At 43.7% G+C, this 27,637-nt stretch overlaps 1 protein-coding gene across 1 annotated transcript; it reads left to right on the top strand.

Moving 5' to 3' along the window:
- The first annotated feature begins 437 nt into the window (after positions 1–437).
- On the top strand, positions 438–24,581 carry CLXN (calaxin). Its single transcript, XM_047843007.1, has 7 exons — positions 438–444; positions 13,054–13,187; positions 18,177–18,335; positions 19,063–19,167; positions 19,841–19,992; positions 20,278–20,382; positions 23,243–24,581. Exons 2-7 carry the CDS (start codon positions 13,130–13,132, stop codon positions 23,300–23,302), a joined length of 639 nt encoding a protein of 212 aa, XP_047698963.1. The 5' UTR covers positions 438–444; positions 13,054–13,129; the 3' UTR covers positions 23,303–24,581.
- Positions 24,582–27,637: the final 3,056 nt, after the last annotated feature.

Here is a 27,637-nt window from a genome sequence, read left to right as displayed (position 1 = left end):
AAAGATGCATCAATTGGGAAGTTTCACTGACAGACTCCGTTGATACAGTTTCCCACGTGCTGGATACTTTGAGGAAAAGCAGCAAAAACAACATCAGCCTTTGTACCGTGACCTCTTGCCTATTGTGACTCTTGAACAGTCCCGTGTATGCAATCAAAGCTTTAATAAGAGACTCTAAGGTTTGCCCAAGGAAAACCTTGACACTTATCAGGAACTGATTTCACCAGGGATGGATGAAGGAGAAAAACGTATTTGAGTTTTCCTAAGCTCTCCCTAAACAAAGTAAGGTCAAATGTGTAACACTGATATCTTATTAAAGAATCTCTTGGCTCTAGCTCTTCAAGTGTAGCTGAACTGTGTGTATGGCTAAAAGAAAACAGAAGACCAACAATGCTGTTTCTCTTCATGGTAGACCTCATTCTGGAACGTCAAAGAGAAAGTGAGGTCTAGCTGATCTTAAAGCCAACTTGCCACCGGAGGCCTAAAGAATAGATGACGAACAGCCAGAAAGTTGTAGGAAGCTAATTATCTACAAATTCAAACCAAACGTTGACATGTCAAATGATGTCATTATAACTAAAGCTCTCTTTGGAACGTTTTATTGTTTAACATGATATCTCTTTAGCACAGGACATGATATCACCTAACAGAATACAATACAGTTCAAGGTAGACAGATGCTCAAAGACAATAGAAATGAAAAAAAATAGAAAATTAATTTCCAAAGTTTCAAGGATGGCATTGAAAAGCATGCTTGAATAGAAGCTAAAAAACTGAAGGGAATTTGATGTGCTTTCTGGAAACATTATAAAGATTATTTTGTCAGGGAGAAAACACTTCTTCCCTAAGACAGGAAGGAAGGGTAGATGAAATTTCTCAGAGTAGGAGGAAAAAAGGTAACGATTTAGAAACTTCCCACAGGATACCCTCTATTTTCTGTCTGAAGTAGGAAAAGAGACTGCATGCACAGAGGCGTGATACCTACAGAGCATCATGAACAAAGCAGTGCAGAAATAGATCTCAGAGATTATCATGAGGAAGAATTTCCCTGGGATGAGTTATTAAATTAGAATTGTCTTGTTGTTGTTGTTGCTGCTGTCGTTGTTGTCATGAAGTACATCCTCAGGCAGGTTCTCAGAATAATGTGTCCTGATTGTAGAAGGGTCACGTGAGTATTCTAACATAGGCATTCTGGGAAGGTGGGGAAGGTACTGGTGGCCCCTTCATTTGTGTATTTGCTTTTACAATGTCATGGGTATTGCAGTTTCCTGTACCTAGTTAAGCTAATTTATGGATTAAATTATCTGGTTTTACTAAACTGGCCCTGGAAAAAAAAGACCAGTAGGTTAAAATCATTCCTTCACAGAACAGCCATGTTGAGAGTATTACTAATGAGGAACGCACACCGACAGCAAAAGAAAGGCAGAGATGCCCCTCCCCCGCCCCCTCCCAGGCAACCATAGGATAAAATACAGCCTACGGTGATCTCGCCAGATCTGCAAGAAGCTGGCCAAAATAATAATAATAATAATAAAAAGTTAATTAGAAAGGTTATTTGAATTATGAGATTATAAATGTATCATTGGAGAGGAAACTTGAATTTAGTGTGCATTGTGATTTAAAATATAAATTATTATTTTTTTTATTTTTTTTATTTTTAATTTCTTAAAATTTACGTCCAAGGTAGTAAGCATACAGTGCAACAATGATTTCAGGAGTAGATTCCTTAATGCCCCTGACCTATTTAGCCCATCCCCCCTCCCATAACCCCTCCAGTAACCCTCCGTTTGTTCTCCATATTTATGAGTCCCTTCTGTTTTGTCCCCCTCGCTGTTTTTACATTATTTTTGTTTCCCTTCCCTTGTGTTCATCTGTTTTGTCTCTTGAAGTCCTCATACGAGTGAAGTCATATGATTTTTGTCTTTCTCTGACTGACTAATTTCACTCAGCATAATCCCCTCCAGTTCCATCCACGGAGTTGCAAATGGCAAGATCTCATTCTTTTTGATTGCCGAGTAATACTCCATTGTATATATATAAATTAATCATAGCATGATGAGTAAGATAATTAGAAATAAATATTTAGAATACTAAGAAAATATTTATATTTTGTAAAAGATATTTAAAGCTGTGAATACTCAACAAAGAACTTTACAAATTTTTAATTAAGGGAGCAAGAAATACATGTAAGTCTTGCTTGGTCTGTTAACAGTGGAAGCCAAAAAATAAAATCCAAATATCTTTGGAAAACACTTGTTCCCCCTTCTGCTATAAAATATGTTGTAGTAATACATGGAAAAAAATAGGCCAACAATACAGAAATCATTCATTCTTCAGAAAAAACGACTAGAAGACGCTTATAAAATACTTATGTTGATTTAAAACATTAAGAGAGAGTGAATCCTGTCACTGAGTTGGGAAATTGGCTACATCATGATGCTATATAGATTTATATTAGTCACATAGGTGATCTGTAGAATACAACTCCCAAATCCCAATGTTGTAGAACAATGGGGATAGACTTCTTATTCTTTCAATGTCCACTGAAATTCTTCTTGACAGGAGATTCTGTCCTCCAAGGGTTAACTGTGGAGGCTCAGACTGCTAGCATTCTGTGTCCCAGCTGCACAGAGCAGGAACCAAGCAATCAAGAGAGATGTTGTGTGGCCAGGCCTGGATGAAGTTCCTTGCAATTTTGTCTATGTCCTATCGACTAAGATCCGGCTAATTGTACTGCCCCGATGCAAAGGAGCTGAAAAGTATAGTCTACCTATGTCATTAGTAGGGAATATTAAAGGTGTGTCTTAAACTGTCATCATCTATTTCTAAAACGTCTGAGCTTATGTATTTTGCCAATTCTGCTTCCAGAAAGAAATTTAGTGAGCCTCTAAAAAAAAACCCAAATGTACCAAAGTACCCATATTCTAACACAAAAGGAAGTAGTAAATAAAGAAAAAAAATATTTTATTGAAAAACTGGGAACCTTGAACCAGAATGAATACACAACATGAAACAAAAATCACCAACTAAGGCTATCGAGATGGCATCAGACCTAAAATTAATCTATTGCATAATTTGTAGGCATAGTATTTCAGTCAAGAAGTCAAATTCAAGGTGAACGAAATCGTTAATGTAGCCCATTTTATTAAACAAACAAATAAACAAACAAAACACCACAGTCTTTAAAATATCACGAAACCCTGACAACAATTCACAACGAGAGGGTGAGTGGTTACAAACCCTGACGTTTCCTGGTCAGAGTATGGCAGGGTATACAAAAGTTGTCAAAGTTCAGAATGAGTTGCGAGTCACTTATTTTACTAAAAGACAAGCATCCCAGATTTGTTGACGTTTCCCGTGATATGCAGCTCTCACCTAATAGGTACTCCAGCTACCTGCAGCAATGGTGGATGAGCAAGACAAAATCCAACAGCCCACTGATGATAAATGCTCTCGGGAAATCCGGAATGGAAGAAAACTTCCAGAGGACATAGGGTACCTGTGAAGAATCTACAGCTAACATCACATTCAATGGTGAAATGTTGAGCGAGTTCCTGCCAACACGAGGATTTCTACTTCTACTACTCCGACATTACACTAAACGTGGTAAAAGTAGAAATCCTTGCTGTGTTCCTTGTGTTGGTGGGAACGTGCCCACTATTTCCCCATAAAAAGGAAGATCAGGAAAGAAAAAGTCATAGAAATTGGAAAAGCAGTAAAACTTCCTTTATTGGTAGACAATAGGACAATTAATGTAGAGAATCTTAAGTAATCTACAAAAAAAAAAACCTCCTAGAAGCAATATATAAGTTTAGCATTATAAATATAGTAAATACTATAAATATATTAAATATTATATATGAAAACATGTAACAGAAATGCTCAGATGTGTACACTTAAAACCTCAAAATAATGCTTCAAAATTAATGAAGACCTAAATAAATGGGAGGTATACCATGTCCAGAGATCAGAAAATTCAATATTTTTAAGCTTTCAATTCTATCCAAATTTCTATATAGGTACGACGCAATACCACTCAAAGTCCCAGCAGGATTATTTGGGGTTTTTTTTTTTCTCTTTTTTTTTTTGAAATTGACAAGCTGATCCTTTTTTTATTTTTTTAACTTTAGAGAAAAAGACAGAGTGCATGTGAGATGGGGAGAGGGTCAGAGGGAGAGAGAATCTTATGAGCATGATGTGGGGCTCCATCCCATGACCCTGGGATCATGACCTGAGCCAAAATCAAGAGTCAGAGGCTCAGCCGACTGAGCCACTCAGGTGTCTCAAGCTGATTCTCAAATCAGTATGAAATGGAAAGGATGCTAGTTAATCGAAACCATTTTGAAAAAGAACAACATTAAAGAACTTGCACTTCCTGCCTTGAAGACTCACTACAAAACTACAGAAATCAACACAGTATGATATTGGCGTAAGGATAGACATAGTGATCAATGGAACAGACTAGAGAGTGCAAAAGTAACCCACACTTATGTAACCATTTGAAAAAAACGCCAAGGTAATTCAATAGAAAATGGATAGTCTTCTATACAAATTGGATAGCCATATGAAAAATAATGAACGTTAATCTTTAGCTCACGAATACGCAAAAATTAACTGATGGGACCAGAGATCTAAGTGTAAGAAACAAACCATAGACCACATAAAAAAATACAGGAAAAAAAATCTTTGTGGATTTGTAGTAGGCAAATCTTTTTAGACAGAACACAAAAAGCAGAAACCATAAAATTAAAATTTGATAAATTGGATTTCATCAAAATTTAAAAACTTTGTTTCTCAAAAGCCACCAGTAAGAGAATAAAAGAAAACGAATTGGCTGGTATCTGATAAAGGTATTCCATTCATAATGTAGAAAGAACACTTAACTACACTCAATTTAAAAAGAAAAAAGAACACATACAACTCATTAGTAAAAAGACATACTAGGGAGTGCCTGGGTGGCTCAGTCGGTTAAGCTTCCAACTTCAGCTCAGGTTGTGATCTCGCCGTCTGTGAGTTCGAGCCCTGCATCCGGCTCTGGGCTGACAGCTAGGAGCTGGGAGCTCGGAGCCTGGAGCCTGCTTTGGATTCTGTGTGTCCCTCTCTCTCTGCCCCTCCCCTGCTCACGCTCTGTCTCTCTCTCTCTCAAAAATAAATAAATGTTAATTTTCTTGTTGAAAGCATTTATGCTACGTGAAGGCCAGGTATGAAACTGATGCCATTTATATGGCATAGAGGGGAAAGCAAAGGGACAATATGCAGAATGGCGTCTGACAGTGTGGTAGGGAAGTAACTGACTGCCAAGGCGCAGGGAGGACTCTGTGGGGTAACAGAACATTCTATAGCATGGTTATTGTAGAGGGTCACATGAATCCATCCATTTCAAAATTCACCAAATTCTATACTTAAACTTGGTGATCTTTATTTTATGTAAATTTCATCTCAATAAAACTTTTCATTAGCTCTTTAGGATCTGAATGTTTATTATTTTATGATTACAACGCCTGCTAAAGTTGTTTTTTTTTTTAACTTGAAAATGATGGTGTACTTATTTTCTATTGCTATGTTATAAATTACCACAAACTTAGTAGCTTAAAACAAGAACACAAAGTTCTGGCAGGCTCCACTGGTTCTCTGTTCCGGGTCTCGCAGGTCAGAATGAAAGTTGTCAGCCATCTGGAGGCTCTGGGGGGAAACCTACTTCCAGGCTCAGTCGGGCTGTTGGCAGTATTAATTTCCTCATGGTGTAGGGCTTTGGGTTCTCATTTCCCTGACATGTATCCTGCTCCTTCTTCAAGCCAACAATGGCTCGTGCTGTCCTTCCTGTGCTTTGAATCTCTCTGCCTTCCCCTTCCATGTCCTCTTCTGCTTTTCAGGGCTCCTGTGATTACATCGGGCCTATCTGGTAATCCAGGAGTGTTTTAAGGGCAGCAGATTAGTAACGTTAATGACATCCGCAATGCCCCTCTTGACATCTGAGGTAGCGTATTCCCAGTCCTGGGATTGAGATGTGAATCCTGGGGACCGTAACCCTGTCCCCACAGAGAGCCCACTACCACGGACAATGATAGCAGCTAACTAAGGGGCACTGAGTGCAGCCTACTGTGTGCCTGACAGCAAGCTAGTTGCTCCAAAGTCATCATCGCAGTTTGCCTTCCTGGCTGCCCTACGAGGTGGGCGCCATTTGTGTGCTCGTTGTCCAGTGTGGCAAAGGAGCGTGGAAAGCCCTGGAAGGTGCCAGAATCCCACACTAGTTAATAACAGGGCAGACATCGGGCTCAAATCTATCTGCATCCCAGAGTGCTAGACTGATGGTGGCTATATTTTGGTCACTGTTCTTCCTGTCGGCTGATTTTATTTTAATAAAAAGTAACCATGGCCTCTCAGCAGCATCCAGAACTGCTTGCATTTTTCCTTCGCAAGACGTTGCACAGCTTGTTGTTACCTATGTTTTCAATTATTTCAGCAGCAGCTGTCTTCTCACTCAGTGGAGGGTGCCTTCATCTTGAATCTCTATGTCCCAGCTAATGCTCGGTTCATGGTGAGGGCTTCATACGTGGCTGTTGACTGACCAACGGAATGAACGAATGAGCGAGTGCATAGCATGAAGGTATACACCCCTCTTCAGTCATCTTCTCCAAATGCAGACCATTACTCTCTGCCTTTAAGACGATGGGACAGAGCAACAAGGGTAGATGCATTGTGCCCCAGGCTTGCTCCCTGCCAGATTAACTGTGACCTCCTACCAGAGCATCTCTGGAAAGGATGGCTAGGACCCACTGTCTCTCTGTGCTACTCACTTCTGTAGACAGCCCCTGCTTTCCTAACAATACAGGTCGTATCTCATCATCACGTTTGGATGAGTGAACAAATTGAGCCCTCCCTAACGTGAGATTTTAGGGAGCGTTGCCTGAACTACCAGGTCCCAGGGAATGAGTTTCTTTGTGGAAGCACACAGCTCAGGGTACATTCTTCCCAGACTAGCACATATACCATTTTACCAAGTGACTTTACACCACGGATGGTCAGAGCCTAGCAGGCAGGAACTGGGCATAATTTATGAGTACCTGATGTGACGCACTTGGTATATAGCAGGCACCCAAAATATCGATTAAATGAATGAATAAATACACAAGTATGCCACGTGGAAACTGACCCAAATGAACTTCCTGGAATTTGTATCATTAAAAAAAAAAAAAGTCCTCCTCTCTAAAGCAGAATGAAACAACATCCACAAATATAAAGATAATAATGGTGGCCACCTCCTTTCTACAATTTTGAGTGTGAAATTGCCTTTCTTGATTTGTTTTTGTTTCTACTACTACAAAGACAATGCCCTTTTGATGTTCCTAAACGTAACCCCATTAAAGATTAGATCAGAGCAGGAAGGGTTTTCTTTAAACATAGTCGCAATTCTCAAGTGCTAAACAAAGTGTGTTAGGAGTGGCTGGATTGCCCAGTAAACTATTAATTTCAATGAAAAGCCAGAAAATACCTCACTACAGTCTTCTCTGTCATCCCCAAGCAGGGAGAATAGAGCAGGGCTCCTCCAGGTACAACCTGTCCCAGGTCAGCCATTGGGTATATTCCCCACCAATATGGGAGACAGGTTAAAAGAAAACTATTCCAAATTCCTTCCTGTAGCATACTACAAATCTAGAATGGGGATCGCAGGGAATTTGAATAACGAAAAGATGAGGTAGCCACTTTGATGTTGCAGAGGAAATCTTGCTTTTGCTTGGATGATTTGAAATCTTGAACAAACATACAAAGATACCATGACACGTTAGATTGATATGGGGTCAGTGTTTTATAGATCAAAGTGTGCAACTGCTGACATTTTCATAAGGTTCGGCGTAGTGAAGAATCTGTGGAAATAGGTGGAAATCAAATTTTATTTTTGTCTTTAAGAATCTCAAAGCCAGAAGAATCTTTAGATGAAAAGAAGTCCAACTTTATTATTTTAAAGACTATGTTTGTAGGATTAGGTATGACTGAAAGTATTTGCAAACTCCCAAATATAAATGGGATAAATGAGATAAAATCTTATTGTACATTCCTGTTCAGGAGTGCCTGCAGCATTAAGAGACACAGCCCCTTCTAGTTTGCCCTTCCACTCTGAGTCGCCCCAAGCTTCCAGTGAACCTTATGGTATAAGATGGCGGCTACAGCTCCAGACATTAAATACATAGGGATTGGTCAGAGAAAAGGCTTACATAGAAAGCAGAGACCAGATCTTGGAGACCTGTGGAAACTGTACTATTTGGGTGTGGACATGGTCTTCTTACAGGACCTGAGAAGTCATGGAGCAGAAGGAAGACACAGTTGGATCAGTGCAAATCCTCCTGGCATCCGTGTGGATGGCTTTGAGAAGCTCACGATGGAAGACAGCAGGCTAATGCAGGGGCTGGTTGGGCCAACCAGTGGATGGGAGAGCCAATGGATGAGGCAGGAGGCGCACAGCGAGGAAGGGGGCACAGCCTGCACTTTCTGAAAAGGCCTATGAAGAGAAAGGAAAGAGCAATCCAGTAAGGAAGAGATGATGTGGGTCAACGGGGACTGGCTTCCTTCCGGCTGTGAGCAAGTGGGCACGAGACCATGGGCAGCCTGTTCTGTGGGGTGTCTACAAAAGAAGCAGGCTTCCGAGGAGAAAAGGCTCTGTGTACCGATCGACGGGTTGTGTAAGATGAATGTTCACAGTCAAGAAGCAATTTGTTGAGCACGGGTCAGAGGGGTTAGAGAGATCTAGGCTAAGAAAGAGAGTGTGATGGGGGTAAGATTGTTTAGAGATAGGCAATTCTGGGAGCTTCCTTCTCTCCCGGAGTGATCAAGAGCAACAGAGGTAGAGAATGTGGTCTCAAATATTTGGACTGGTTCCGGTCATTTTGTGGTCGGCACTGGCTCACAGGGCCAGGCAGTGCCGGGTGTGGTCTGGGAGAATGAGCGTGGCCCTTTTCTGCATGGGAGGTGTGTGACAGCTGCAGGGGGCCGTGATTTGTTCCAGGATGGCACCTGGCACTCTAGGATCCCCTGGGAAGGACTATCTACTGTCCCTGTTGTGCTGTTGTAAATAGCACAGCCACTATGACCTAGCTCTGGGCACCCACGACCCAGCACTCAGTAAGGAGCATGGCAGGTCCCTTGGGATTTCTTGGTCGGCTCTACCGGGTGTAGAGAAACAGCTTCCTTATTCAACCTGATGACATTATTGCTGTTGCAATTACTTATCATGTGCCACATCTAATTTACAACGTCATAGAAGAAGATAAGAATCCTATCCTTAGTAAACCTTAGGCATTTGCATTACCCACAAGTCACTTGACTGTGTGTTTTTAAAAAATGCTAGCTAGAAATGTGTTAACACCAGTGAATACAAATGTATTTTGGGAAAAGTTTTCTTTAGTACGTAGCCCTCTTTAAAGGCCCTGCTATCCCTTCAAAGGGGCTCTTCTTGATGGGGTGTTGCGGGGAAACTCAGGGTTCATTCCCCACTCAGGTAAATTCTCACACCCCCTCCCTTAATACAGACAACATAACATGGACCGTGTGGCCAAACTGCAGAGATATAGACAGAAAGATGATAGATCTAGAAATCCAGAGACAAAAATAGACATGAGTATAGGAAGAGAGAGAGATTACGTCATTTACAGTCTAGTGGGGAGGAGAGATCAGAGAAAGAAAGTAATCACTCACTGTAGCAAGTGCTAGAAAGAAAATGGTCCCGGGGCAGAGAATGGTCCTGGGGTAGAGAGGGATTCACTTTACACAGTGAAGTCAAAAGCTCTTTGAAGGGAGTTGCCTTTGGAGATGGGTGAGGAATGTGCAGAAATCCTGGGGCAGAGAGCTGGGTGGTTGGAGGTGTTGAAGGCAGCTGGTCACAGATCATAGCAGTAAAGACAAAGTGGCAGGAGACAGCAGTGGAGATTCAACCACCCAAACAGTTGGTTAAAGTCACCTCTGAATTTCTCATCATTCTCTCTACATAATGAAATGGGTAAAATTGAATTTAAATTATGTAGATAACTAACCTTTATATTTTTCTTACATTAAGGTAATTTCATAATAGATTTGTAATTTATTTGGAAATCAATTCTATGATGTCATTTCCTGAACAGCTTCCAAAAGCCTTCATCATAAAAGGTCCACGTGAAGTAAAAGGCTTTCATCAATTCAAGGTTCAGGTTATTTATCATGGCAAAGTTCCAATTAATTGTGAGTCAAAGGGAAGACTGTTTTGCACACAAAATTAAAGGAAACATTTACAGCATTGATAGTCACTGTAATGTACTTTTTTATTTACAAAAGCATCCATCTCAAAGTCGAATTTTGGAAAGTTCTGTGATCTGGTCACGTGCGGAAAAATGTGTGCACAGATTAAATGCAGTTTTTTTTTTTATTATTCTATTATTGATCGACTTGATATGAAGTAACCGTTCAGGTTTAATTGCCTTACTCTGAAAAAGGCCATGAGGGGGAAAGTGATCCTGTGTCTACTCAACACAAGCAACTAAAAACTACAAATTTGAATTTCAATTTGCTTTGACATGTGATTAACTGAGTCTTATCAGGCCTACAGCTTGTTCCTAAAGTCTAAAAAGATTACATTCAAAAACGTCACAAGAACGTAATGAACGCACTGAAGATTTCCAATATGCTGACAAAACACTCTCCTAACAAATACCCTGCCCACTGTCTTAGAGAAGTTTCACATAATAATGCCGTGGGAAATTTTTCACTAAAAGAACAGCATGGATGAAAAGAACTTGGGGAGGGGGACATACGGGAGAAGAGTGCCTCACAAAGTTTTCTTCGCAGGTTAAAAACTTTTTGCCTGGCAGAACAGATTGGGCTCTTTTAATCTCAACCTCCTGTGGTATTGTCCTTATACCAGACTTTCGGCCTTAAGGGAAGATGGTCCTAAGTCTGAAGCTTGTGAAGAAAGAAGTGATTAGCTCAACCGTAGATGCTCACCAACAAGCTCTCAGTGTATGATGTCTGCAGAAACACATCTGGACATGCCCATCAACGTTCTCCCCACTGATGGCGGCCCGCTCCCAAGATGGGCCAGCAGGGAGTCTGATCAGAACACCTCATAGGTAGTTTTTTTTTTTTTAATTTTTTTTTTCAACGTTTATTTATTTTTGGGACAGAGAGAGACAGAGCATGGACAGGGGAGGGGCAGAGAGAGAGGGAGACACAGAATCAGAAACAGGCTCCAGGCTCTGAGCCATCAGCCCAGAGCCCGATGCGGGGCTCGAACTCACGGACCGCGAGATCGTGACCTGGCTGAAGTCGGACGCTTAACCAACTGCGCCACCCAGGCGCCCCGGTAGTTTTTAATAGACCTACCAACACAACACAGGTGGGGCCCACGGATTCCCTTCATCTCTACTGACCCTTGTCTTTTAAAATGAATACTGCAGTGATCTCTATAAATGAAATATTTGCTACAATGCTGTCATCTAACAAAAGCCACAAGTGTTTCACAGGTAAGTGTAATTAGAATATGTCCAGTCCTCTCCATTTGTTCTCTACAATCTGATCAGAAGCGTCACAGCTGGGGACACCTGGGCGGCTCAGTCGGTCAAGCGACCACCTCTTGATTTCAGCTCAGGTCATGAGCTCACAGTTCATGGAATCGAGCCCTGCGTCAGGCTCTGTGCTGACAGAGCAGAACCTGCTTGGGATTCTCTCTCTCCCTCTCTCTGGCCTTCCCCTGTTGCAAAATAAATAAACTTAAAAAAAAAAAAAGTGTCACAGCTGCTAGACAAGAGGACATATAGGAATGCTATTTAACCAGAGAACTGTTGCAAACTCACAATTACTATCATTTCATATTGGTTAACTGTTCTCAGAGAACTTGCTTTAAGATAACCCAGTCCCTGCCTTCACCAAGCACCCTTGACTCTGGTTTTAAACAGCCTCCCAGTTCTTCATTTGATAAACAAATGAAACAAGGAGAGGAAATCAGAGACTTCAACCCTGGAACCATTTCATTCTGGATTGTTACTCATGGTTGGCAGAATTTTTCCGCTTTCAGCCCGACAATGACATTATGTATACTATGAAATAATTTGTTTTCAAAGGCATTTTCCCCTCTGCTGTAAAACCAGGAGACAGACTGGAGAATACTGTAGGTTTTGTGCTCCCGGCTGAGCTAACCCATTTTATTGCTGTCTTAATTCCAAGAGGGTGTCCCATCTGTGATTAAGAGCAGAAAATCCTCCCACATTAAAGGACACAGAACCTGTCTTTCAAATAAGTAAAGGACCGATTTTACTGGGATATTTTTCAGAAAAGCAAGGTTGGGTTTTACCCCACAGCCAAGTGGCAGTTGTCAACCTGTCTGTTTGGGAGGCTGCCTCTTTCACTAGCTGAAACGTTGCCCGAGGCTTTTTCCAGATTCCACCGACAGCCTCCACCCCCACCTCCAAGAATGAAGGAGGGTGGGAGAACTATTCCCAACTACTTTTGCTCCCGGCAACATTACCAAAATTGTGAAGCTACCTTGTTCCAGGCTCCCTCCGGGCATCACAGCAGAAAGACTGACAACCAAAAAGAGTGGCTCAGCTTTAAGGGCAGGCTCCTCACCGTCCTACACCCCGAAAATGCTCGTCGGGCTAACACACCTGCTAATTCCTGAGGCTCCTCCCAGCTCCCCCAGATCTCCCCGAAGATCTGAAGCCTCGCTTGGTGCCACGCGCCCCATCCCGAACACCCCTTCTGGCCGCGTGCACAGCACACTTTCAGACCTTGGGGACTCGCAGTGCAGTCCCTCCAAGGGGCTGTGGGCCCAAAGGACAGCGACAGGGCTAAAACTCCGACGCCGGCAAACAGCAGACCCTCCAACTGCCCCGGCCGGGGCCCGGGAGGGACCAACGCGCCCAGCCCCGGGGCCAACAGGCGGCGTCCGGCCGTTGCCATGGCCACGGTGCGCGTTGGGACCGCGCACGCACCCCGCGCGCTCCGGGAACCAATCGGCAGCCGGCCCGGGCGTTGCCATGGCCACGGCGTGTGTTAGGTCCGCGCGCGCGCGCGCGCGCCCGGCGGGGGCGAGCCGGCCCAGCTGCCCCGGGGCCCGGGGACCTCGCGCCCCCCGACAGCCGCCGCGGCCCGATTCCCGAGCGCCCGGCATGAACCGCAAGAAGCTGCAGAAGCTGACGGACACCTTAACTAAAAATTGCAAGCACTGTAAGTAAGAATGGAGCGAGTGCTGGGCGAGCAGAGCTCCTGGCCAGGGCGCAGGTGCAGCCCGGCACTAGTGTCCGCGGTTCGGCCCGCTTTCGGGCTCCAGTCTGAATGCCCGTGGAGCCCCACTTTCCGTGCCCTCAGGAGAAGTCTGGAAGGGAATCCCCGGGGCTACCTCGAGCCGCCTACCCACGCTTGCCCATGACCTTAAGGACCAGTACGCAGGTATCCGGGCGTCTGGCACTACGCCCCCGTGCAGGCACTCACTTGCTTCCCAAACTCTCTTCTGAACTTGCCTGTCCATTGTAGAACTGTTACGTATATACTGGCAGGACACGTGTGCTTTTCGCCTCAGACACGTGTATAAAATAGGTACTGGAACCCACCAGGTTCAAGAAAACTAGAGCAGCCAGCATGCACCTGCTTTCTAGCTCTTTGTATTTTTTATTTCTTTTATAATATGAATTTTATTGTCCAGTTGGTTTCCAGACAACACCCAGTGCTCATCCCAACAGGTGCCCTCCTCAGAGCCCACCCCCCACTTTCCCGTCCCTCCACCCCCCTTCAACTCTCAGCTTATTCTCAGTTTTTAAGAGTCTTTTATGGTTTGGCTCCCTCCCTCTCTAACTCTTTTTTTCCCCTTCCCCTCCCCCATGGTCTTCTGTTAAGTTTCTCAGATCCACGTGAGTGAAAACATATGGTATCTGTCTTTCTCTGCCTGACTTATTTCACTTAGCATAATACCCCCCAGTTCCATCCATGTTGTTGCAAATGGCCGGATTTCATTCTTCCTTATTGCCAACTAGTATTCCATTGTGTATATAAGCCACAACTTCTTTATCCATTCATCAGTTGATAGACATTTAGGCTCTTTCCATAATTGGCTATTGTTGAAAGTGCTGCTATAAATATTGGGGTACAAGTGCCCCTATGCATCAGCACTCCTGTATCCCTTGGGTAAATTCCTAGCAGTGCTATTGCCGGGTCATAGGGTAGATCTGTTTTTAACTTTTTGAGGAAGATCCACACTGTTTTCCAGAGAGGCTGCACCAGTTTGCATTCCCACCTAGCTCTTCTTAGAGCGAGTAAACTGGCGGGATCCAAGTTCTGGAAACTTACCAGGAAATCCATAAGGGAAAAACGGTTATCGATAGCTGAACATCCATAGGAAAGATGAGTTGAGTGGCACAAAAGCCTGTACCTCAGAGCAAGGAAGTGTGTCTGGAAACCAAAGAGCTCTACAAAGCTAAACACACAGTCAAGAACCTGCTCCCGGCTCCAGACTTAGACTTTGCAGTTGCTGCTGGGGTTGCCAGGTAAAGGAGACCGCAGGTGACAAAATGAGCACTTGTTGAAGAGGTCTGCTCCAATCACACATTCCAAAACACGGTCCTAGAGTTTCACAGGCAACTTTAGAATTGTATCCAGAACTGTACTTGGGCGAGGAGGCACGAAGCTAGGAGATGGTTTGCAATGAGAAAGATCCGTCTGATGCACAAGCTTACAAATTGTTTTGCTGATTGCAAAACTAATGGCCACTTGAGAAAATAGGAGAAGCCGTAATCCCAGGACCACCCCCATTGTGCAAAGGAGGAACAAAAAGGTGTAATGTAGTCCTAGAGATTTAGGATCTGGTGTCTTCTAGTTGTACTTAGTATCTAAATACAGCTCCCTTTAGTGGAGCGTCACTGTAGCTAAAAGTTAGGGTGTGTATAAACATCTGAAGCTTCTTAGTAAAAAAGCCATCCTATAACGTAAGGGATTATTATCGTTATTATAATCTGGTGAGAGTTTTGTCCTGTTGTTGTTTTTCTCAAAATAATTCCATTTGAAGGGGAAAAAAAAACAGATCTTAAAACATCCAGTGAACATTGTGAATAAACAATGCAGTGACTGCTATCCACAAGGCTGAATTTGATTTCGTCCCTGTTCAGTAAGTTTACAGTGTACTGTGAACAGTCAAAAGGTGGATGTATTAAAAGGCAAGTGAAAACCTGGCAGGTAAAACAGCCAGCTCTTTTTCCTTTTGTCCTTACATAAAATTTTTAAAGTGGGCCTGAAAAACCTAGATGATGACTAGTTCAATTCTATACAGATAGTTACAAGTCATGGACATTATCATTAAAACATTGTTTGAAACAGAGAACCTTTCCCCTAAAGTCAGGTTTTCTTTTACTTGCCAGATGATAATCCTGCCAGGGTGAAATGGAAAAATTCTGCAGAATCAGAGAAAAAAATATCTTAAGTGATTGCCCAGCTAACCTTCCATTCTACAAATATGATGTGCAGAGCACATGTAGGCCAATCCAAAGAGGTGAAAATCAATTCTTGAATTTCCCTTGGTTTCATTTAGTATTCCATTCTAGAATTTAAGAAACATTGAAGCAAGAAAGACTTTCTTATGGCCAATCTTGGATCTTTCGGGTAATAAATTAAAGTAATATTCTTTAATTTTTATTTCAGGCATAAATGGAAAAATGGCTAATCAACATCCACTCTACTAACATTTCATATACATGAATATCATTCTTCGTGCAGGCTTTTCCTCTTTTTTTTCACGTTTATTTGTTTTTGACAGAGGGACAGAGCTTGAGTGGGGAAGGGGCAGAGAGAGAGGGAGACACAGAATACAAAGCAGGCTCCAGGCTCTGAGCTGTCAGCACAGAGCCTGATGCGGGGCTCAAACCCACCAACCCTGAGATCGTGACCTGAACCGAAGTGGGACACTTAACCAACCGACTGAGTCACCCAGGCGCCCCTATGTAGGCTTTTCTTCTTCAGCTACTAACAGTTCCTTTAGTTTTAGAGGGAGGGGTGTGTGTGTGTGTGTGTGTGGTTGAATATATGTAACATCAAATTTACCATTTTAAGTGTATGATTCTGTGGCATGAAATGCATTCACATCATTGTGCAGCCATTACCACCATCCATCTCCGGAACTTTTTCATCTTTCTCAGCTGAAACTGTACCCACTAAACTGTCTCTCCTCATTTCCCCTTCCACCAGCCCCTGGCAGCCACCATGCTACTCTCCATATCTGAATTGCACCACTCTAGGTGCATCATATGAGTGAAATAATACAATATCTGTCCTTTTGTATCGGACTTCTCTCACTCAGCGGAATGTCATCAAGTTTCATCCACGTTGTAGCCTGTGTCAAAATTTACTTCCTTTTCAAGACTGAATAATATTCCATTATATGCATACACTCCATTTTATTTATCCATTTATCCCTCGATGGTCACTTGGTTGGCCTTCACCTTTTGGCTCTTGTGAATTACATTGTTATGAACATTGATGTACAAGCACCTGAGCGCTTGCTTTCAGTTCTTTTAAGCATATACCCAGCAGTAGAGTCACTGGGTGACCTAGTTTAATATCTATGTTTAATGTTTTTTTGAAGAACTGGTATGCTATTTTCTATAGCAACTAACTGCTCTCTTTCTCTTAAATTTATTTATGTATTTTGAGAGAGAGAGAGAGAGAGAGAGAGAGTGGGGGAGGGGCAGGAAGAGGGAAAGTGAGAGTGAGAATCCCAAGCAGGTTTGCACTCTCAGCATAGAGGCACACACAGGGCTCAAACTCTCAAACCATGAGATCATGACCTGAGCCTAAATCACGAGTCAAACACTTAACTAAGTCACCCAGATGCCCCATAAGAGCTCTTTTTAAAATTATAACCATTATATTGTTTTCTACTATTTAATCCATTTTAAAAGAAATTTATTTTAACATTTATTCATTTTTGAGAGACAGAGGAGAACAGAACGTGAGCAGGGGAGAGGTAAAGAGAGGGAGACACAGAATCTGAAGCAGGCTCCAGGCGCTGAGCTGTCAGCACAGAGCCCGATGAGGGGCTCGAACTCACGGAGCACGGGATCATGACCTGAGCTGAAGCTGGACCCTTAGCCGACTAAGCCACCCAGGCGCCCCCTATTTAATCACTTTTTTTTTTTTACCAAATCTTTAATTTCCCCTAATATTCAATGTTCCTCCTAAATTGTGGTACCCAAAACCAGATAATCACATTCAATCCTGTCTTGACTTGTAGGATGAGGCGTGATTTCTCCAACCCTACCTACTGTCTTCCTTTATATTCACACAGGTTTCATCCTTGATTTTTAAAACAAGTCATAATTTTGTTTTGTTCTGACATAAAATCTTTCTCCTCCCCCACCTATACTTCATATTTAAACTCCCTTTTATGTTCTTAATGCCAGGTAATCACTTCCACCTACGTACGTCAAATGAGAATTGGAACACAAATAATTAGCTCAGGGTTTATAAACACCCTTCATGCAATTATGTGCCTGGGCCAATGTACATGTCTGTGTATCTATTTTAAATAAAAATTCCCCTTCCGCCGCGATACTACTGAATCCTTGTGTGTTGATTTTCACATATAACAAGGACCATGATGGGTGCTAGAAGATGGTTAAATGCTTCTGAATTGGAAAATAGGTGATTCTGATGTCCAAAATCTGGCTTAATGATTTCACCAAAGCTGATGGGAAGTGAAAATTATTGCCTGGTGTTCAGGAGTCTGGTATCTATTCCCAGGGAAAAGTTAAGTGATTCCATAAATGCGTATAATCAAAATGCTGGGGGAAAGTGACCATTCTCAAACATTACCTTGCTTACTTTCAATTGCACCTCTACTGCCTTTAAAGTTCAGGACCCAACCCCACAATCGTTCTTCAGGTAACTTGGCTAATATTCTTTTCTTCCTAAACGTGACTGAGTGTACATCTGTTTAATATTCAAGTCCTATTCGGGGGGAAGGCTGTTTCTCTTATTTTAATGGGGAATCCTCTGTAGTGGTCACCCACTATTAATTTAAGTGTCATGAATCTTAAAACAGAATAGTCGTCTGTTGAAAACGGAGTATTCGATGGCCTTGATGTTGTTTATAAACTCATTAATGTAAAGTTTAAGTTAGAAATTAAAGATTAAAATGCATTTCTGTTACATTTTAATTTTACTTTTTCACAGTTAATAAATTTGAAGTGCAATGTCTTATAAATCTTTTTTATAACCTGGTGGGAGATGTAACAGAGCGGCAAGGTATGGTCACTGGACTAGATCGTAATGCATTTCGAAACATCTTACACATGACATTTGGAATGACAGATGACATGATTATGGACAGAGGTAAGAAGACACAATATTCAAATGGGCTACATCTAGCCATAACTGGAAAAAAAAAAAAGTTTGGAGTTTGGACATATTCCTTGGTAGGAAGCTTAATGTTCTGAATTCCCAATTTCACTTGAATATAAAAAATTAATTTGTATATGCAGAGGGGAGGATCATAGGGAAGGAGATTCTACCCTCTGTATTCTGTGTATTTAAAAAAAGTCTAGCCTGAATAATTAGGTTTTCCTTACTTTATATCTGAAAGCCTCAAATAGTTCTATTTCTACTTAGTAAACATAATGAAGAAAATAATAGTTTTAAAAGGACATGCAAACTTTACATCATCAAAAGTATTTCAACAAAAATTAAGTTATAGTCTTCTGTATCATGTAATAGCATTTCTTTTCTTGAGTAAGAAAAATATAAAATAATGTATTTTATGCTAATATATCAGCATGTTTAATTACTAGTAAATTCATATGTTAATAATTATTGATTAATATATTTAGATGCTCAGAATTTACTTTGTTCCCACAAAATATGAAGGGAAAGCATCAAAGTTTAAATAAAAGAGTTCCCAATGTTATGTCTTAGTTCTCCCCTTTGTCGAGTGAGAACATTGGACCATCCAATCCTGAAATTCTGTCTAAATTTTAGAAGTGAGTGGCACCAGTGTAAACGTACTTCTGAGAAAAAAAAAAACGCAGCACGCGTGTAATGTTGTACTTGTCTCCTCTCTCAGTATTCCGAGGTTTTGATAAGGACAACGACGGCTGTGTAAACGTATCAGAGTGGATTTCTGGATTATCAGTATTTCTTCGAGGAACTCTGGAAGAAAAAGTGAAATGTAAGATTTCAGGTTATTCTATTGCTTTGGACATTAGGATTAACACATCTAAAGAACTTGCCTCCCGTCTTCCAAACCTGCCAGTGAAAAGGTCTGTCTTTTGGTCGGTTAGTTTGAATCCCCCGTAGCCTCTTTTACAGAGCGAGTTTAAGGCAGTGATAAAGGTTGAAAAAAATTAATAAAAAGGAAAACCAAGAGGTCCTGGGGAGTCGTTCATGCCGAGCAAACCTGCGTAAGCATATACTATCCATGCTGACTGTGTGCGTATGCAGTTATGTATCAAGGTGTTAAGTATTTTACATATTTACCTGAGCTGTTGACCACAGAAGTAGTGAACGTTGGTTCAAGTCTTCTGATTCTTAGTTCATTCTTAATTCATGCTGATGAACTCTGCTTAAGGATCATATTTCAGTCAGTTTTTCCAAGAGCTCAGGTCATTGTTCCTTGGCATGCTTGTTCACAGCCGAATGAGTGTAAGGGCTCATTTTCTAAGGGTCGTTCACTATATGCAGCAAGCGTCCATGAAGCATTTACTATGGAAAGTAGATTGCCCTACAGCCTGCGGGGTTGACATGAACATCCACAATACAGATGTTGGCCTTGAGAACTGTATAAGAGCACATTTTCCCTTAGTGAGAGTATCAGACTCATAACTGGTTGTTTTTTTTAAAAGATTGCTTTGAGGTGTTTGATTTGAATGGTGATGGATTCATTTCAAAGGAGGAGATGTTCCATATGTTAAAGAACAGCCTTCTCAAACAGCCGTCTGAAGAAGACCCTGATGAAGGAATTAAAGATTTGGTTGAAATAACTCTTAAAAAAATGGTAAATGTGGGAAATTTAGGATTTTATATTGAAATTTACAGGCCAGATATGGGGTAAGGCACTAGAACTCAAATTATAGTAACTGTCAGTTTCCTGCTTGGTAAAATGAAACACTTACATTGTTGCTCTTTTTTACTATAATATCGAAAGTTCTTTTCAATTTCATTATTTAGTCTCTCATTTTCCCATCACCTTTCTCCTATCAATACTTGACCAACAAAAGACAGTCTGTGTTTGCAGGAAGCATTTTTCATGTCGACTGATGTGTGGCTGGTCACCCCCCAGGACCATGATCATGATGGGAAGCTGTCTTTCTCAGATTATGAACAGGCTGTGAGGGAAGAGACCCTTCTACTAGAAGCTTTCGGACCATGTCTACCTGATCCAAAGGTAATATCGCTTTCACTGAACAGTGACCAATACATAACGGAGAGTCAACAACCCAGGACTTGTAGGTTTGGTGAGTGAAGGATCAGATGAATTATATTCACCCACGAGGAATAGCTTCTAAGTAGGGAAAGCCCACCTGCTGGTTCATCTCACAGTACCGTTTTAGCCTAACGTAATGCCATTTTTCCCATTCATTAACTCATTCATTCGGGTAAGAAACAGTTATTAAAGCATAATGTACTCCAGAAACACAGATGAAAGGTTCCATGTCTGCACTCAAGGGCTAATATTTTCCTGGGAAAAGCCAGCATGAAACTAATTACACAACAGTGTGATAAGTATTACTGTAATAATGCTGACTTGTTAAGTGTTTCATCTATGTCAGGCGATGTTTATTACCTCATTTAATCCCCCCAACAATGCTATGAAGGAGGTAGTATTATTGTCCTGATTTTACAGATGAAGAAAATGAGCGTCAGAGAGTTTTGGCGAGTTGCCCCAGGTCAGTCACCAGTTACGGCGTACCCTGGGCGCCCTGGTGCTCCAGTCCATGGAGATATGTGCCGGAGAGTGCCGCGGTGGTCGGGGGCGTCTAATCCAGCTGGATGGAATCACTGGTGAATGGCTGGTGGCACAAGGAAGGCTCAGCTGGGTTTTAAGGCCACAATAGTTAGCGAGGTCCAAATGGAGAAGAGCAGTCTAAGCAAGACGTATGCATGGGAGGGGAAGACAGGGGACAGAAAGAAGGACTGTGTTAGAAGAGCATTCAGTGTGGTGTGAGACTCATGTTGACGCTAGACACGCATAGGAGAGCCAAGCCCTATGGCGCTTAGAGCTTGGATTTTGTCTTGAAGCTCATGAGGATTCATTGGAAGATTTTAAGCAGGTGGAGTGACGTGATACATAAATATTACCATATACCCGCTTCCCCAATCTCTGGTTGTTTTATCCAGCTGCCTATTCAACATGTCCAGTAGATACTCTCAATGAACTCTTGGTTTTCCTCTAAAAATCACTTCTCTCCCATCTTCCCTACCTCAGTAAATGACATGGCTCTACACTCAGTTTCAGTCAAAAACCTAAGTCACCCTTAATTTCCCTCTTATAGCAGCTCCTACTTCAAAATATGTCCTTGGGGCACCTTCGTGGTCAGTTCATGGCATCAGCTCAGGTCACGATCTTGCGGTTTTTGAGTCTGAGCCCCGCATCAGGCTCACTGCTGTCAGTGTGGAGCCCACTTCGGATCCTCTGTCCCCCTTGCTCTCTGCCTCTCTCTCTCTCTCTTAAAAATGAACAAAATATGGCCTTGAGTATAACCTCTCCACATGTGTGTGATTGCCAACCTAAATCAAGCTGCCACCCTGACACTCAGCCTATATCATTGGCTTTCTTGCTTCTGATGTTGCCCCCCACAAACTATGCTCTGTAACATCCAGTGTATTTGAAAACACAAATGCTGTCGTGCCTCTCTCTTGCTTGAAATCCCCAGTGTGTTCTGATGCCTGTTCGGTGGCCCCTATGTCTCTCTCCAAACCATGGTCTCCTACTACCTTCCCAATGGAAGATTCCTGCCCCTGGAGCAGCCACCTACCTGCTCTCCCTACAGAAGGTGCCTCTGCACTTGCTGTAGCTTCTTTCTGAGTGTCCTGTGCCCAGACCTCAGCGTGTCTCAGATGCTTACTTCACTCAGTCTCTGAGCAGATGCCATCCACCCTCTTAACTACTCCATCCCCTCCGCCCCCTACCACTGCCCCTTTTTGCTTTGTAGTTCTTATCACCATATAGAATGTATTTATCTACTCATTTACTTCTTGTCTGTCTCGAAACATGGATAGAAGTTCCCTGAGGGCAGGAACTTAGTCTTTTTTTTTTTTTCACCATATTTCCCCATATACCATGTGTAGCACATGGTATACAGTAGGTGCTTAGTAAATGCTGAGAGGATGGATGGATGGATGGATGGATCTCAGGAGTGCCCAATAGTGAGCTCTAGATCTGCCTCTTTCCATCCCCTCAGGAAGTACTTTATCACTGGCCTTTCTCTTTACCCTACATCTTCAACCTCTTACCTCACTACAAAATTTTGCCCTTCAGAATTCAAATTTAGCCTAATCTGAAAAATGGTGAGAGAGAGAGAGAGATGAGGGAAGGGAAGGGGGAAGGGAAGGGAAAGGGCCGGGGGAGGGGAAGGGAAGGAAACAGGGAGGGAAAAAGGAAAAGGCAGAGGAAGGAAGGGAGGAAAGAAAGAACCTGACTTTCATCCCACATGTACTTCTATTTCCTGTCCAATGGCTTTCTTCCTTACAGTCAAACGTCGTGAGAGAACGGTCTATATTTGTGACCCACACTACCGCGGTTTCTTCAGCCCGTTCCTAAAACTGCTCTTGCTGAGGTCACAACACCCTACTTGTTAGTAGGTCCCAAGCGCAGGGCTCTTGGTTTCTTGTCCTGCTGGCCCACATCCCTTCCCCACCCCAGCTCTCAGTGCAGCTGCTCGGCTCCGGCCGCAGCCTGGCTATGACATCACGAGGCCTCCGGAGCCCCCATGTAGTCACCCTCTGACACCGTCCCCGCCATGAATTAAGCTCCGTTTGTGGCCACCTGGCCACCAGGCTGGAGGCTCCTCGAGAGCTGCGTCATGCCCCTTTGCTCATCTTTGTGGCCCCAGACAGAGTGTCATGTTGGAACATAGCACCGTCCCTGCCCGTGAGTGGAAAGTGCACGAGTGTCACAAGTTCCTGGTCCCCACTCTTCTTCAGTTATCTTGTAGCTCTTCGAACATGAAGGAGACATACAGAACGTTTTGCTTTCCTTACCTTTTTGGAAGTCTGTGCTAATTTGAGCACTTTTTTTTTTACAGAGCGAGATGGAATTTGAAGCCCAAGTTTTTAAAGATCCGAATGAATTCAATGATATATAAATACCTAAATGTCTGTGTTGTCTCGAGTGAGTAAAAAAGGAGGCGCATACGTATTGTTTATTTCTCCTGCTTAGCTCAGAAAGATGACGTTGAGTCGTGTGTTTGGGGCGGGGGAGGGGACTCACCAACAGGTGTCATCCAACCTTGGTGGAAGATGCAAAAGAACAAATGGGAGACAAGAAGCCCCATTCCGAGTGTGCGTTTGGCAATTTAACATTGCCAGATATCTTATCACGTAGACTGTCCGTTGAACTGTCGTGAAACAAATCGATTATATAATCATGCAGAGGCAAATACTCGTCATGTCAGAAAGATGCTGGGTACACACTGAAAAATCAGTGAGGCTACTGAATTTCCTTTGGAGCGGTAAATCAAGACCACATCAAAAGAAGGAAAGGGTAATGGCAGTTAGCATTTCCACACCTTTCCGCTAGGCATGGAGGGACACTCCGAGAGCTGAAAGCGGCATGGGACCTACTTCAGCATGATGCCTGTTATTGTTTGAGGCTTTGCCAGAACAGCCTTGGAGACAGTAAGCATCTGAAGGCAGGGATCCCCGCAACCCATATTTGTGTCTGGCACAGCGGTGAGGACAGTCGCCTGCATAGAACGGGTACGCAGCCAACAGCGTGGAGGGAAAAGTGCAAAGCGCTGCAAGATAAATCCAGACTCCTGGTGAGCGGAGGAGGAAGAGAGGGCTGTTTCTGTACATAACGCGTGATGTGGCCACAGCTTTCGGTCCATCTCTGGGGTCACCCCGAGGCTCCTCACGCATTGCGGCCGGTTGTAAAGTCCCCTCTCTGCGCCGGATCCCTCTGCCTCTCCGCTTCAGCCCCATCCCTTGCCCCCCTCGCCCCACCTGGGTGCGCCTCAGTGTCATGCCCCACCTTTGGCTTCCCCTCGCGCACCCCTTGACAGGGAGCGCGTCACATCTCCTCCTCCCAGCCGTGAACTCCCGAAGGCAAAGCTGCTTCCTTGGCCTCCTACCGTCCAGCAGGTGCCTGTAGGCACTGGGCGCAACAGGAGAAAGATGGGGCCCGCTTAGGTTCCGGTAGCTGTCGTTCACCCCTTTCTGACCTGCGTGCAGGCAGCTGAGAGCGTGCAGATCTGCAGCTATGCCCTCCGTCCACAGGTAAACGCTCAGAGCCTACTTGAGACATTAAGTCCCTTTCGTTAACATACGTATTAAGTTTGAGCAAAAGAGTACCTTGTGTTTAAAAAAAAAAAAAAAAAAAAAAAGGACTGATACAAATAAATGGAATAAGTGATTTCATGAAATAAAAGGTATTTTACCGCCTATGTATTTTCTTAAAATTTTAGATTCTTACATAGATGGACCTCGACACCATTTTCCTGCCTTGAGTAGCTCTAAACAGTGGAACGCACAGTGCTTTGATTTTTTAAAAATTATGTTTTTCTGATTATGAAGTAAGAGAGGTTCGCTGAAGACCATTTCAGAAGTTTAGGAAATTAAAAAATAAAATATTCATGAATACTCTGGTATACATTCTTTCAGGCTTTCTGAAGGCATTTGTAAGTATAGCTATATTTTTGCCCAGAGTAGACCTATATTTTTTTTTTAGATGATCACGTTGAAAATGCCCTTTTCTTTTCCTTTTTTTTTTTAAATTTTTTTTCAAAATTTTTATTTATTTTTGGGACAGAGAGAGACAGAGCATGAACGGGGGAGGGGCAGAGAGAGAGGGAGACACAGAATCGGAAACACGCTCCAGGCTCTGAGCCATCAGCCCAGAGCCCGACGCGGGGCTCGAACTCCCGGACCGCGAGATCATGACCTGGCTGAAGTCGGACGCTTAACCGACTGCGCCACCCAGCGCCCCAGAAAATGCCCTTTTTTAAGCTCTTTTTTGATGGACCTCCAGCTCATGGCATTTTCTCAGGTCGACTTCTGTTTGCCTGCAGCCTGACGTGCCATGACCACCTGGTCCATCCCAACAGACTTGATTAAGCTCCTCCCCGTCACTGACATTTTGGTTGTTCCCACGTTTTTTTGGTTGGTTGGTTGGTTGGTTGGTTTTTTTTTTTTTTTTTTACAAATAATTTCCAAAGTGAACTGTCCTCGTAAATAAATCTCTTCACATGCATCAGTGCGGGCTTACTCGGGGTACGTGTGTAAAAGCGAATGTTGGGTTAGGGGCCTGGCTTCGGGGTTTCTGCCGTGCCTGGTGCCCGGGCTGCCCGGTCCGCGTCTCTGGGGTGCACCTCCTTTTAACGTCTTCGCGGATGTTGTGGACCATGATTGACCATGGTTTTGAGTTATCATTTAGGGAACTATTCTTCTACACCTGCACCTGAAATTGGTACTGTAGATTGTATAAAAAGTGACTTCCGTGTGAATGACCCTATTTTGTTACTTGACATTATTTAAAACTGGAAAAGCCTTTTTAAAATTTTATTATTTTCTTAAATGTTTTTTTATTTATTTTTGAGACAGAGACAGCATGCGCAGGGGAGGGGCAGAGAGATGGGGGAGGCAGAGAATCCCAAGCGGGCTCCGAGCCGTCCGCACAGAGCCCGGCGCGGGGCTCGAACTCACGGAGTGTGAGATCACGACCCGAGCCGAAGTCGGAGGCCCGACCGACGGAGCCACCCAGGCGCCCCCGAAAAGGCCTTTTTAGAAACGCGCGAGTAATTTCGGTGGAACTTAAGATGGCGTCAGCACTTGACTGTAGGACTCGCGAGCTCCGTGTGAGAGCGCCCCGCCCTCGCCCCGCCCTCGCCCCGCCCTCATCCCGCCCTCGCCCCGCCCTCGCCCCGCCCTCGCCCCGCCCCGAATACTACAGACCACACCCCCTACTCTGTTCCGCCTCGTGGCCGCCCAAATCGTTTCCGTCTGTGCCAGTGTCTGGATTTCCGGGTTCTCTCACTTGTCCGGCTGTGACAACGCATAAATGATCTTCACGCTGACCATCCTCCCAGCTCGATAGCCGGGCCATCCGAGGACACAGAGCACCTTTGAGGAAACAGCCTCTTTCCTCTCGCTCCGAGCTCGGCGGCCTCCTCCGGGCCTTGCCTGCCTGCTGCCGGCTTGCCCTGACTTCACCCCATCCCATTCCGCCTGCCTCTGGGTGGCTGGGGCGGCACCGTGGACGAGCAGTTTGAGTTGGAGGACCGAACGTGGCCTTCCTCCCACCGGCTCCTCGGAACCTTGGCTTCCCTTCTCCCAGTGCCCTCGGGTGACCAGCAGAAAGCCAGCCGGGCCCCCGTGGGACAGACAAACGCTGCCTCGCTCACAGCGTGCAGAGAGTCTGTTTGGGAAACAATCAAGCACATGTCTCAGACTACAGGATTTAGAAACTACCCCCGAAAACTGGTAGTCCCGCATTCTTAACCTGCAGATAGCTTTGTGTACAAGATCGCACTTGCTAAGAAGCCAAGCCTGCAATTGCTTGCGTAAAGTCATCCACAGCGTTCACCAGGTTCCCACCTTGCGAGGGTGAACACAGCGGGAGTTGGGTTACCCTGCCGTCACCTCACTCGTGCCTGCGACAGCCGTGTTGTGTCATCCCCTTCACTCCCTGGAAGCACAGTGACGACCCCTCTCCTGCCCTTCTCCACCCCTCCCCCCCAAAAGTTATGTCATTTTTAATTAGAGGACGTGGTTAGAGGGAGTTAGAATGAAATATACTTTGAAACTGTGGGGACAGCCGTGTCTGGGAAAGGCTACTCGGAACAGCTCCTTGGACGGCCCAGTTTTGCTGACTGCATTTAATCTGTGTCCCTTCCCTCACAGGATTCCACCCCCACCACCCCAAGTCTCACACAGTCATCCAGAGCGGATGGTAATTCTCACCTGGTGTGGCCAAGAAAGGATGGCCATTGCATTTGACACGCAGAGATTATTATAAACAATCTGTAATGAAATAGAAACTTAACCTATGCATACGCTACTTACACTTTAGCAAGTCTTGAGGATTGGCTGGTAATATTTCAAAAAGAGGGAGAAACGATACATGTGTCTTTCCTGATTCAGTGACCATGTTCTCTGTTAGGGTGAAGCAGACTATCTCTTTAAGTGTTTTCCAGTCTCAGTTACTCCTGAAGGAGAAGCCAAAATACGTACCAAGCAAATCAACGTCCCCTTCTCATGAGACAGCTTCTCAAGGAAACTTGCTCAGTTTCAAACGAGGGGGGAAAAAAGGCAGGAAATTTGCTGCATGCTTCCACACTTGAAACGTCTTTATCAGAGTGCCATTAACCTGAGCAGCGGTTAACGGCTCACAGTTCCATCATTGGTAATTTGTGGCTTTCTGTGTACCTCCTGCCTCCTACCTAATCCGTCAAGAAAATATTCCTCCCCCTAAGACACACATC

This window comes from Prionailurus viverrinus, chromosome F2, assembly GCF_022837055.1.
Source record: "Prionailurus viverrinus isolate Anna chromosome F2, UM_Priviv_1.0, whole genome shotgun sequence".
In the NCBI taxonomy this organism is placed as follows: Eukaryota; Metazoa; Chordata; class Mammalia; order Carnivora; family Felidae; genus Prionailurus; species Prionailurus viverrinus.
This window is presented reverse-complemented; position numbering and strand designations above follow the sequence as displayed.

Excerpts from the sequence above, each read along its gene's own strand:
- CLXN (XM_047843007.1), top strand. The coding sequence starts at position 13,130 with ATGAACCGCAAGAAGCTGCAGAAGCTGACGGACACCTTAACTAAAAAT. Across the intron at positions 13,188-18,176 it reads AACTAAAAATTGCAAGCACT|TTAATAAATTTGAAGTGCAA; the intron begins GTAAGTAAGAAT and ends ACTTTTTCACAG. Across the intron at positions 18,336-19,062 it reads TGACATGATTATGGACAGAG|TATTCCGAGGTTTTGATAAG; the intron begins GTAAGAAGACAC and ends CTCCTCTCTCAG.